At 56.0% G+C, this 13,114-nt stretch overlaps 2 protein-coding genes across 2 annotated transcripts; both read right to left on the bottom strand.

Annotated features, from left to right (window-relative positions):
- Window positions 1–570: 570 nt before the first annotated feature.
- N0V96_006317 (uncharacterized protein) lies at window positions 571–4,591 on the bottom strand (the record flags this gene model as incomplete). Its single annotated transcript, XM_053190826.1, has 3 exons — window positions 571–702; window positions 774–917; window positions 977–4,591. The coding sequence occupies 3 exons, from the start codon at window positions 4,589–4,591 to the stop codon at window positions 571–573; spliced, it is 3,891 nt and encodes a 1,296-aa protein (XP_053051744.1).
- Window positions 4,592–7,708: 3,117 nt separating this feature from the next.
- Window positions 7,709–11,601, bottom strand: NCR1 (niemann-Pick type C- protein 1; the record flags this gene model as incomplete). Its single annotated transcript, XM_053190827.2, has 2 exons — window positions 7,709–11,272; window positions 11,335–11,601. The coding sequence occupies 2 exons, from the start codon at window positions 11,599–11,601 to the stop codon at window positions 7,709–7,711; spliced, it is 3,831 nt and encodes a 1,276-aa protein (XP_053051745.2).
- Between the last annotated feature and the right edge of the window lie 1,513 nt (window positions 11,602–13,114).

Raw genomic sequence — 13,114 nt, 5'->3', positions numbered from 1 at the left:
CCTCGGACTCGTAGAAGTTGAGAACTAGCAAATTTGGGTATGCGAGAGGAAAAAGGGGGTATCGTCCATTGCTACCTCGTCCCGTCACACGCAAATTCCTCCAAATAATTACACACACACACACACTCAACCGCATGCCAAACTATTTTGACACGCAACACAGCACAGCAGCAGCACCGACAGCACAACAACAGTTGGCTCTCTCTTTCCCTTCTCTCTATCCATCTCCTGCAAAATCAATTTGAGTACCAGTACGCAAAACAAGCACTTCTCTTCCCTTTCCATTGCCAGTGCGTCTGTAGATGAGCAAGTGCAAGACTTTTGCCATTTCTACTAGACACGCCAAACACTGTAAAAACCCCCGTGCTGTGTATTAAATCAAGAAACCTCGGTCCCGACCAGGCGGGTGGACGAGGAGAAGCGGCCAACGAGCCTTGCGTTGCGTTGCGTTGCGGGAGCCGTCAGGCCGGTGACAAGCCTGCTAGCCAAACCAGACAACTTTGCCTTTTTTTTTTTTGGTTCTGTCCTTAGATTGCCCGTCTTTCTCAGACAAAGCGTGCTGGGCAGTATCTAGTTGCTATTGTTGTTGAGGTGAGGTGATTGCTGGAAATCTGTAATGGACTCCAGCATGGCCAGGTTCTTCTCCTGCATGTCGCGGTCCATGTTGTGGATTTGGTTCGCGTTGACTCTAGCTCGTTGTAGCTGCAGATTACGAGTTAGCATTCTTGTCCTGTCTCTCCAAACAAAGGGAGCATCAAGCAGGGCGTTCGCACCACAGCCAGTGCCTCAGAGGAATGGTCTTCTTCCTCACCTTCCGCGGGCTTGGCCGCTGAGCCGTCCGCCTCGTCGTCTTCGTCGTCGCCAACGGCGAATCTGCTGGCCGCAAGTCCCTTAGGCTTGGCAGTCGTTGCGTTGGCCTACATTGTTTTAGTGATAATTCGCCTGAGCCGCGCATAACAAGATCAGAAACACGTACCTTGGCCTCTGCAATCTCGGCATCCTTCACCTTGAGTTGCGCCTGGAACTCCTCAACGCCCTTCTGCTTGTCGGCCAATGACTTTCTCAGGCTCTCAACCTGCTCCTCCAGCGCTCTGCGCTTGGCCTGCTCCTCCTCCACGATCTTGGTCATTGTGTCGTTGAGCTCCTCGTAGTCGGCCTTGTAGGTCTTGAGCTGCTTATCGGCCTCGAACTGAGATGCTTCAAGCTCCTTTTGCGCGAGCAGCAGGTCCTCCTTCACGTCCTCGACCTCCTGCTTGGCAATGGTGAGGCTCTTTTGTACCACGGTGAGCTCCTGTTCAAGGCCCTTCTTGGTGTTGTTCAGTTGTTCGCGGAGGTTGTCCGCCTCAGCAGTGTCGGGTGTCTTGTTCTTGACGGCATCGAGAGCCGCCTCGGCCTCGGCGCGCGCCATCTTCTCAGTCGAGATCATGGCACCGAGCTCGCCGAGCTCTTCCTCGAGACTGGCCTTCTCCGTCTCAGCCTTTTTGATGGAGTCTTTGGCAGCGGAGAGAGCAGCCTCGAGCTCAGCCGCGCTGGCCTGGGTCTTGGTCTTGTCAGCCTCCGCCTGGGCAACGGACGCCTTGGCAGCCTGGAGGGCAGATTCGAGCTTGGAGGCATCGGCCGAGATCTTTTCAATCTCTTTGGCAAGGGACTCGTTTCTGGCCTCATACTGGCTAGTCAGCTCCTCCACGACCTTGGTGTGAGCCTTGTTAATCTCTTCGAGCTCAGCCCGGGCTCCAGAAGAGCTTTGCTGCTTCAGTGCCTCTAGCTGCTCGGCGTGACTGGAGATGAGCTTCTCAACCTCAGCCGAGTGAGAGTCGTCGAGGTTTCTCTTGGCCTCGGCAAGAGCAGCCGCGCTCGACGTCTCGGTCTCGCGGATGCGGGTCAAGGCCTCGTCGAGCTGAAGCTTAAGGGTAGAAAGCTCCTCGGTGTGCACGCTGTCGCCAGCCTGCTTCGCGGCAGCCAGCTCGGCCTGGTGTGCCTCAGCAAGCTTGGCCTTGGCCTCCTCGATTTCAGCCTGGTGTGACTGCTGCAGCTTAGCCTTGGCCTCCTCGAGCTCAGCCTCGTGGGTGCTTGCTAGTTTCTCCTTGATCTCGGCGAGCTCGGCTTCGTGATCGGCACGCAACTTCTTGGTGATGGACTCGAGCTCCTCCTTGTGGGCAGCAAGAAGCTCTTCCTTGTTACCAGAGCTCTCCGCCAGGGCCTTCTCCCTCTCGGCGGCAATCTCGGCGAGCAGCTTCTCCTTGTCGCCGGCAGTCTCTGCGTGGAGCGCCTCAACAACTTCAGAGTGAGAGGCCTTGAGAGCCTCGAGCTCCTTGGCAAGGCTGGCCTCGCTGTCAGACTTGAGGATCTCGAGTTGCTTCGCGTGGCTGTCCTTCAAGCTCTGGAGCTCGGCAAGCTGAGCGTCCTTGTCGGCAGAAGCTCCGCTCTTGGCGCCCTCCAATTCCTCAGCATGGCTAGCGCGGATAGCATCGAGCGCCTTTTGGTGCTCGGCCTCCCGTGCCTCCAGGGCAGCAACGGCGGCGGCAAGCTCAGCCTTGGCCGCCTCGAGAGCCTTGGTGCTTGTCTCGGTGCCGTCAGCGAGGCTCTTGGAAAGGTCGCCGTGTTGGGTCTCGAGTTCGCCGTGCTTGGTGGTAAGCTCGGTGTGCTTCGACTCCAGCTCGCCGTGCTTGTTGGTGAGATCGCTGTGCTGCGACTCCAGCTCGGTGTGCTTGGTCTTCAGGTCGCCATGCTCGGTCTCGAGTTCGGTGTGCTTGACCTCCAGATCCTGGAACTTGCGCTTGAAGAAGGCGTCTCCCTTGAGAGACTCAATTTCCTCCTCGTAATCCTGAGAAATCTGCTTGAGCTCGGCGTCGTGCTTCTTGACCTGGGCAGAGTGCTCCGCTTTGGCCTTCTCCAGAGCCTCATCCTTGGCGGTGATCTCCTCCTTGATGCTGTCAATCTGCTTCTGGAACTCGAGAGCCTCCTCCTTGGCCTTGGCGACGTCGGTCTCGGCAGCCGCAAGCTTGCTCTCCAGGTCGGCGACGTTGGCCTGAACCTCGGCCAGCTCAGCCGTCTTGGCATCGAGATCAGCCTTGGCTTGCTCTGCGGTCTTCTCGGCAGCCTCGAGCTTGGTCTTGAGCTCGGCGATCTCACCCTCAACAGCGGCGAGCTTGGTGTTGTGGGATTCGACCTCGGCAGAGACCTTGCTCTCGTGCGCAGCCTCGAGTTCGGTTTGGGAAGCGGTGAGCTCATCAATCTTCTTCTGGAGGTCGGCGATGGCAGTCTCGTGGCTGTCCTTCATCTTGGATAGCGCTTCCTCGTTGTCGGCGGAGGCTGACTGGCCCTGGCTGAGCGCCTCGCTGTGCTTGGCCTCGAGAGCGTCAATAGCAGACTTGTGCTGGTCCGTCAGGGAGCTCTGCAGCTCCTCAAGCTTGGCGGCGTGCTCCTCCGAGGCCTTGGCCAAGTTGGACTCGCTTTCCTTGAGCTTCTCGTCATGCTCCGCTTGGAGTGTTTCGAGGGACTGCTTCATCGAGGCGAGCTCGGCCTCGGCGGCTTCCTTGGCGGCGACAGCCTCGGTGTAGTCGCTCTGCTGTTTCTCGTAGTCAGCATCGGTGGCCATTAGATGTTCATTGGCCTCATCCACCTGGTTCTCGAGCTCCGTCTGCTTAGCCTTCAACTCGGTAACCTGGTCCTGGTGGGCCTTTTGGATGTTGTACACGGCGTTCCTCACCTGAACGGCATCTCTGTTCACCCCGTCGGTGTACTGGGTGAGCTTGTCCTGGGTCTGCTGGACCTGTGTCTTGAGCTCGTTCAGTTGCGACTCCTTGTCCGCGAGCTGGGTCTCCTTCTCGGTGAGCTGGGCCTTGAGTGATTCGACTTCCTTTCCAAGGGCCTCGGAGGCGCCGGACGAATCGGGCCGGATGGACCGTCTGGGAGCGGCGGAGGTGGTCGAGGTGGAGGCGGTGGACAGGCGCTTCTTGGCCTCGGCGACAGCGCCGGTACCGGTGGCGGCCGAGGAGCGGGAGCTGATCGAGGAGGGACGCGGGGCTACCGAGTTCGGGGTGCGCGATGTCGTCGAGGAGAGTCGCGGAGCGGCGGACGAGCTGCTGGTGGAGCTGGCGGGTTTCCTGGCGGCGGCCGTGCCGGTACCGAGGGTGGAAGTCCTTCTCTCCTTGCTCGGGGAAGCGGCACTGCTGCTGGGAACAGTGGAGGTGCGGCGGGCGGTCCTCTTGGATTCGTCCTCGGAGGCGGATACACTGGGTCGCGAGCGGTGGGTGGCGGTGGAGGAAGTACTCGCGGGCTTGCGGACGGTGCTGCTGGCAGTGCTGGAGCTGCTTCCGGGGGGACGGGTGGGAGGCTTGGTCAGGCCGCCAGCGACGCGGGAGGTAGTGGAGGAGGTGGTGCTCGCAGGCTTTCCGGTGCTCGAGGTGGACGTCGTCGGGCGGCGGGCGGCGGCGGCGGTGGTTCCAGAGCTCGAAGCAGGCTTCTTCAGGGAAGAGGCAGTCGAGACGGTGGACTTTGTGCTCGGCGAGGTGGTGGCGGTAGCAGCAGCGGCGGCGGGCTTGGGGGCCTCGTCGTGCTGAACGACCTCGAAGCTACCGGCGTCGGACATTGTTGTAGACGATGGTGGGACGTCCGGGAGGAGGAGAGGGTGTCGTCGTTCGGGTAGTTCTGCTTACGCGTATCCAGGTCAGCCAGGGCAGTTCATGAAGATGGGATGGAGAAGGGATCTCGGGTATCTGCAGGAATTGGGAAAGACGAAGGAGGGAAGTAGGCGGAAGAGCAACATTGTGGTGGGAGCCACAGCATTCCAACATTCCTGGGGTGGTAAGAAGGTCTCTGAGATGGTTATGCAGAGCTGCATTGAGGTCTCAAAGACGACAATTGAGACCAGAGAGGGACAATTTAGGTGTTTGGTTGTTGTGACTTACCTTGCGACACGTTGTACGCGATGGTGTCTTGCTTGGTCGTCTGCTTTTTTTTCTTTCTTCTTCTCTGCTTCTTGTCCTTTTCCCCTTCTCCTTGCTGCTGCTTGACTTTCCTTGTTTGGGAAAGCTTAAACTTTCACCGCAGGGGAAATCAACAGAACAACGGCAACAAAACAGTTGGAAGGAAAGCCGGAACAAGAGTAACAAATGACGCACAAAACGACACGGAAATGTCGTCGTGATATCTACAGGTTGGGAAGCTCTGAACAGTGGCGAAAGAGCTGGACAGAGGTGTGAGAGAGGGGGGTGAAGAGGAATTGGGAGCTGGGAGATTGCTGGACCAAAGCAGAGGAAGGAATTGAGCCAGTACCTTTGGGTGAGGTAGAGAGAAAGGTGAGGTGTCTAATTACCTACCTTAGGTAAGGCCATGGGTCCTGGGCTCCTGGTAGAGGATTTCCGCAGTGCTCCGTAGAAGAAGAAAAAAAAAGAAAGGGTTGCTTCGAGATTGGCGGATGGAGCAACATGGGGGACATGGAGACGCTGGAGACGACGCTGGCCATGTCCAACAATCAGTCATACTACGTAAGCTTCAAGTACTTCTTTTGTCCGTGAGGTACCTCAGATCACAGACAGGACCCTTTTTCCACCATCATCTCAAGCCAAGGGTAGAATGAGGTACCTACTTCTGTCCAAGGTAGGCTCTAGAGACGATCCAATGTACGCATGCCCGGCACAGGCGCTGCACTACCTACCTTAAGGCAGAGGATGCGTCCCCCAGCTGTCTGAAGCACTGACACCCGACGAGAACAGCGAGATGTATGCAAGCCAGGCCAGAACATTGGGCGGAAGCCACCCAAGATGCGTAGGTATGCAGGCCTCCTCGCGAACAGATGCCTGAACAGTGAACACGGCTCCTGGGAACCTCTCACAGCATTGCCACATGGCCCTCAGGCTCTATCGTTCTGTTTCTCTGCGAGGTGTTTCTCAAGCTCCCCCCATCCTCGCCTTGGGAAGAGGAAACAAGTTTAGCGGTCGGTACCTTACCCCTGACAGCCAGCACCAGCGATAAGGTACCTCTGGTCCCGAGCTCTCAGAGGTGAGCCAACCAGTGGACAGTGCTGACAGCGGGCGGCTCTCGCTTCGGGAGCTCGGGCGGTGGCCCCCCCTCCCTCCTTTCGCAGCCTGTCATTCGCTGACGGGACATTGGCGCGTCCAATTGGCTTCGACAGGTTCTCAAGTTCTCCACCGCATGTACCCTATCCATAGCTACGTATCTTTTTGTGTCTCTCTCCACGTTCCAAACATTTCTGTCCCCCCCCAAATCTCGGCCCCAGGAAGCGCCTGTTCCATCATCTTTATGCAACCTCTGGATAACTCGTTTCCATTCGCTCAGCGCCCAAACGGCGTCACAAGACCTTTGCCTCGCGGGATCGGCGCAGGTATGGCATTGACTGCGTTGGACTGTCCACTGTGTCCAGTCCTTCTGTCCATTCGTCCCAGCAAGGCCAGGCCCAGTGGCCGAGTATCAGATGAGAGGGTCCAGAAGACCATGGAGTTGGACAACTCATGGACGAGAGGGCAAAGCAGTTGAGGCTGCAGTTTTCTGTACACTACAGTTGCATAGCACTTGCAGAGGTACGACCGCGATGAATAAGGCTGCCCATCACCAATTCCCAATACCGAGGCCGTCATCAGCGAACCCCTGAACTAGCCTGACTAGCTATCAACCGTCCGGTCCATCTCACGCGCCGCGGCCTTTGCTAGGAGAGGAACGCGTCTTGTGCTCTCTCTGTGCGGCGCAGAGACGATTGAGTGACTATGAGACCCTTACAAAAGTTACGAGTCGCAAAGGGGCACGAGCGACAAGAAAAGCCCGCCAATTTATTATACGGAAATTTGACCCTCAGGTGAAGCTCCCCTCCCAAAGCCCCGTCTCTCGGGCCCCGGCTACTTTTTGATTTAATTGTATTTCCCTCTTCGTATTACAAAAGTATCATCTATGTCTGACTACAAAGGTATAGAGTCTCCGTAGGGGGGGCGGATTTTTCGTCTGAAAAAATTCTGGCTTCTCTCGTGACTAAAAAAGTCTCCATATAGCACCTTTCAAGTTTCGGTATGAAGAAAACACATGGGATGGAAAACTAGATGTTGGACCCCTAAAATAGAATATTCATCTACTCTATCCAGTCTTTGACACTTTCAGCTTCAACAAGCTCAACACAAGAACTATAACCCAATGTCTCTCATCTCAGTCCACAGACACTGCGATGCCATCCGTAGACCATGAACGCTTAACGAACACCACTGACCGTGGTACCACCACCCCGCGCTACAGCCCAACCCACACCCAATGGGCATGATGCGCTGTCAAACCATGTCACCGCAATCCACTTCTGCTCCCGCCCGCCGATGTGGCACATCGCCGTTGGTGGTGACACGCCGCACCAGACGTGCCCGGCACGTCAGGCTTGCTGTTCGCCTAGTATGTAGTTACATCACTCGCATCCCCATGGATTGCCATGCCAGATGCCCAGCCTCCGGTTCTTCAATCAAGGTACGATCAAAGTAAGACTTGCAGAATTCCCTAAACTCCCATGGTGCCTAAGGTAACGATATTGGCTGTTGACCTGCCCATGCCCCAAACTTGCACGTTCTACCACGGGCCAGCGTGATTGGAAGAAAATCATCATGACTTTTGCAAAGATAATCTCCAAAAAAGGCACACTTGGACGAAATGCAAAATCCCACTTTATTTACTCCCAACACTATTATTACAAAACCTAGGTAGAGCCATAATCATTCTAATAGTCGTCGTCCGAATCAGTCTCCTCGTCCGGGACGAGAGCCCGGTATCTGCGGCTGGCAAGATCCTCCTCGATGCCGCCTTCGCTCTCGGGGTCAACGTAGCCCTCTCCTCCAAACAAGCTGAGAGCAACGGGGAGGAAGATGAGAGCGTGAGTGCCTGCGAAAACGACCAGAGACAGCCACACTCGGAAGTAGTAAATCTCAAAGATCTTCGACCTGGTAAACGCCAGCACGAACACTCCCAGAAGCTTGGTGACGGTGATGCCAGAGAAGACAGACGCTCCCACGTTGACCAGAGCCGTCCAAGCGCGGGCGTCACGACCACGGAAACGGTTCTTGGCGCGCTCCATGACGGTGCGCGACGGGAACATGAAAGCCCTCGCAATGTGCGCGCAGAACTCCACGCCGATGCCGACGCAGATAATCAGGTTGACCAGCGACACGGCGTTTAGTGACACGCCAAAGACTGCCATGGCTCCGATAATATCGACAACAGTCATGCAGACTGTGACTGTGACAACCAGCGCCGTCATGAGGGATCCCAGAAGGACGGATGCAATGACAAAGATGATTGCCACCGCCGAACCGAGGAGAGCTCCTGTGAGCGAGACGATACTGGCGTACTGGTCAAAGAAGATGTAGAAAAGACTGTAAGGGAAGACCTCAACACCCGTTGACTTTGTAATGTCGGATGCGATTCTTCGGGCTGCCGACATGGCGTTGATGAAGTCGTCCTGGCTGCGCAACGGGGTATGCATCGTTCTGAAATGACTGGCGGGGATCGTATCCTTCTCTGAGTCCACCACCACAGCATTACCATATGATGCTTGGCCACCGAGCGGGCAGTCGTCGTTGGTGGGTGCCTTGAGGAACTTCTCGAGGTAGTGGACAAACTCGCCGTCCTGGGGCATACCCGACAGGGTGATGTTCCATGGTGGGTTGCGGTCAGCGAAGCATGCCTTGCCGTTCTCAACACAGCACGAATCGCCAAGGTCAGGGTTAAGCCACAAGAAGAAATCATCAATCCAGCTGGCAGCGGGCGACGAAATGTATGAGACGTCAGGTCTCTTTCGCTCACCCTCCAGGATATTGGAGAGGGAGAATTGGTCGCAGGTGGTGAATCTTGCGCAAATCTCGCGCTGGTTCTTGCGCGCAGTCGCGTTGAACTCTCGGGTGACAAAGTAGACAGGAGGACCAGTCTCCATGTATTTGTAAAGATCGTTGAAATAGGGGATGAGATAAGAGCCGTCGGGAATGGCAACGCGCTGGTCCAGGCCAAGTTGCACCTCAGGAATAAGTGCGATTCCAGCGGCAAAGAGACCCAAGAAGACGGCAATAATGATAGCCTTGGCCTGCTTCGCGAGAATTGCTGGTGCGTATGTACGGCGGATGAATTGCTGCAGCCAGCTCTCTTCTGGGACTTCGTAGAAACGCGCATTGGCATTGCCGTTTCCGCCACTCAGGTGGACACGGGCTGCCTTGACCTGCAGGCAGGGAATACAATCTGCCCTGTGGTCCTCCACGCGGATCTGGTTCATGGCCAGGACTGAAATGAAGAGCGTGATCTGAAGAATGGCGTTGATAAAGACAGCCCCAGCGGCGTAAGCGGCAAAGTTGCGCACCGCGGGCATACCTACGAACGTTCCGAGCGCAAAAGCGACAACTTCGGTCATAGCTGAGAGAAGAATCGACGGACCCATTCGTCCCAGAGCCTTGGCAATACGCTCCTCGACCATCTCATCAGGGTGGCTCACGTTAACGCGCTCAAACTCGTGAACGATGAGGAAAATATTGTCTACACCGACAGCAAGAACGATGAAGGGAATGACCTCAGCAATAATGAGCGTTGCCTTGAGTCCGAACCAGGAGAAAAGACCGATGGAGGCGCTGATGGACATCAGGACAATCAGAATGCCAACAACGCCGAGTGAGAACTTGGACTGGACCAAAGCAACAGCTGGGTTCCTGATCATATCCCGGAATGACAGCGTAGTAGATCCGAGGGCGAGAGAAGCGTATAGGAACATGATGATGTAGCTGATGACGACGATCTTGGCATCGGTATTGGTTGACTTGTTCAACTCCTGCTCCAAGCTGATCTCGGTAGAGAATGAAAGTCGAAGTCCTCGGTCCGAAGCTTCTTGCTGAACCTCGAGAAGGCGGTCGCGAAGCGCCACCTCCCAGTCCATGGCACGCTCAACGGCCGGGCTACCTTCAGCTGCGTTTTGGACGACCCAGGTGACAGTCATGGCATGAGCAGCAGCGGGGTCATCATCGTAACCGCCTAGAATCATGTTCGGCTCGAGAGGAAGGCCGAAATCAGGACGGCACTCGACGGGGGACTTTGCGCACTGTCGCAGTTGATCCTCCCAGTCATCCTTTCCAACAAGGGAGGGCTCGTCGCCAAAGTAGGTCGCCACGGACTGGACAACGCAGGAGGTGCCGGTAGGCTTCAAGCAGATGTCATTGAGGGTCGCGCCGAACTTCGGGCCCTTCAGCTGCTTGACGCTCTTCTCGACACCCATCCACCAGATCAGCGTATCGTAGCTGAGAACGGGGGCTGGGCCGCTGGAGTGCTGGTCATTGACCAAAAAGACCTTTTCGGCGCGGTAAAATGGACCAAACTGCTCGTCAAAGAAAGCCTTTTCTTGAGCAGCAGGAGACGTGGGGCTAACCCAGAGACGCGCAGGGTCTTTCTCGAGGTCAAACCTAACCCAACCGGCACTGAGAATAACGACGACGATGAGTGTAACACCAATGGTGATTCCTTGGTAGCGCGCTGCAGCGTGGCCGAGCTTGCTGAAGGCCGCGTCGCACCAGGTGTTGATCTTGTAGTATCTCTGGGGTCTATCAAACATGGCCCCATTCTGAACGAGGTCGCCCTCATCCTCATCGTCGCTGGGAGACGCATCTTGCAGGAGTCGGAGTCGCTCACTCTCTCTCTTGGCACGGCGTCTCCACACAACATGTCCGACAACGGCTGCGATGGCAGCGAACAGGAGGACGCTGTAAGTGAAGATGGCCGCAAACGACAGACAGGGCAGAAGACCAACATGGCATTCGCCAGGCTTCGAGACGGCCGGGAGCTCCGGACAGACAGCAGGACAATCGACGCAAGCGCAGCGATAGTTGGGATCCTCGTCATTGCACTTCTTCGGGGTCATGTCGCGAGGGGCCATGCCCGGCTCGGTGTACTCGGTGGGGAAGTTGATCTGGAAGGGCGATCCAATGACCTTCTCGTCTCCCAAGAACTTAAGCAGCTGGGAGTAGTTCTTTGCGCCGCCTCCGATGAAATCAATGGCCCTGGAGTTGGAGGGACCGAACTTGACCTCCTTGCAGCTGTCGAAGAATCCAGTTCCATATTCCTTTGAGATGAGCTGGTCCAGCTCTGTGACCATAGTCTTCTTGTTCTTCTCCTGGGTCTTTGTAATGTTTAGGAAAAGGGACTGATCGGGAGAGCACGTGAAGGTGCAGAACAGGTTGAAGAAGTTGTCCTTGCAGGCCGGGCAGGAAGAAACGATCTGGTTCGGGGTGCCGAGCTCGGAGGCAAGCGATTTGACCTGTTGAGCAGCACACATCAGTAAGGTGGACAGCAGCCAAGTTCTTGACGCCGATGACTTACCTGTTCAGCATCACAGCAAACCGGACCAGAGTTCCATTTAGCGCCGCAAAGGTCGACAATCTGCTTCCGCAAGTCTTCATCGGGGTCCGTAGCCAGACCATTGTCGGGGCAGGGCAGCTGCTTGCCAAAGAAGCTCTTGGAGCCGCAATGGCCGCGCATGGCACATCGTCCGGCTTCATGTTTCGGCGTAAATGGCTCTGCTGCAACACTGCTGCTCAGGGAAGCCAGCAGCAGGCCGCCAGCTCCGAGCAGCTTCAACAGCGTCATCGTGGGCGTGGTGTGTGCCGCTCAGCGGCTAGGGTCGGGTTACTGGTGGAGTAGTATGCTGAAAAAGAAGAATATTGAGGAATATGCGACGATGATTAGAGATGGAGGAAAGAGACGTCCGTCGCGCAAGAAGACCCAAAAGCAAGGGACGATGGACGGGTTGATGGCAGATGTTGGGTGTGGAATGAGAGGGACGGATGGAGGTTGGGTGGTTGCAGTGACACACGATACCTACCTCAAGGTACCGTCCGGGTGCGCCTGCCTCTGGGGTAAGGTAGGTAGCAAGCTTTCTGGGAGCTCCGGTAAGGTAGGTGCGGTGGGCTGCTGCTCGTGTGGCGCACTTGCACTTGCGACTCTTCCGCCCGCGTGTACGGCGTGCCTGCGTCATCCACCTCAAGTTGCACCAGAAACAGCAGCGGCAGCGGGTGTCTCAGTGCTGGCACCCACCACAGGCCACTGCGGAACTGCCTGAGGTGCATCTCACACCTCAACCACGCAACGCCGCACCCACCCGACCGGCTGCTGGTGCTTCCTGCCTGCAGAAGTGGGGCCACCACTCGCTCTCGGCTGGGGCCCTTGGAGGAGCTTGGGGACCATTTGATTGGCGGATTCCTTCCCAGCCACTCCGCTGTCACTGCCGCAGAATCAATGGCGTCACGATGACAGTCCCTCTCTTAGTCAGGTACCTGCCCAATGCGGCACATGGTCGGCTGCCCTTCCGGAGGCCCACGCGGGGATTCCCCCCGGACGTGAGGGTCTATTCGGACACTTCAATTCACTTCCGCTCAAGGTTCGGCCCGAAGGTTTCGGTTCTAGACTTGATTATGTCTTGAAGTTCACCACACGCTGTGCCATGGCCTTCCAGACATCTATCATATTCTTGAGTAGGAAATATTCCTGGTAGAGCATACCTTATTATCAAAAGTAATTAGGGATCTTCATTACCAATAATTGAAACCTCATTGGCATATTCAAGGAAATCGTCCGCACAAGCGTGTTGAGTGCCCATCTTCCAGTCGAACCCTGACGAGACTGATTCATATCGGAATGTCGCGACAAAAAGCTCTTCGTGGAGGCCAATGACCACGCTATTGAACAGATTCCATGGGTAGTATATGTTCGTATCCAAGGTCGTGGCGAAGCTTACGGTTCGACAAGCCATCTATCTGGGTTGCAGAGGCCTGAGAAAATTCCTCTCGGTAAACTTCTGCCTAGGTCTTGAGTGAGCCTGTTCTCATGGAACCTTCACTCGAAATAAACCTCATACGGACCCATCAGCCAATGGACTTCTATCGCCTCCTATCGAGTCTTGCCTTACGCTTACATATTCCGGGTGGAACGTAGGACCCTTACTAAGGGAAGATGAGTACTGCCGTTAAAATAAAACACGCATGATACGACTACGATGCCAGAAAATGGAACATAACTAAGAGTAAGGCAAGATCTCGGTAGCTCTGAGCAGAAAGCTGCAGAACATCGCACCCACATGGTTGTGCTGTGCCTAACTTAGGCC

Source organism: Colletotrichum fioriniae (genome assembly GCF_027942845.1).
Source record: "Colletotrichum fioriniae strain IMI 355084 chromosome Unknown scaffold_7, whole genome shotgun sequence".
NCBI classification, from domain to species: domain Eukaryota; kingdom Fungi; phylum Ascomycota; class Sordariomycetes; order Glomerellales; family Glomerellaceae; genus Colletotrichum; species Colletotrichum fioriniae.
The sequence above is the reverse complement of the archived record's forward strand: the minus strand, read 5'-3'. Positions and strand labels throughout refer to the sequence as shown.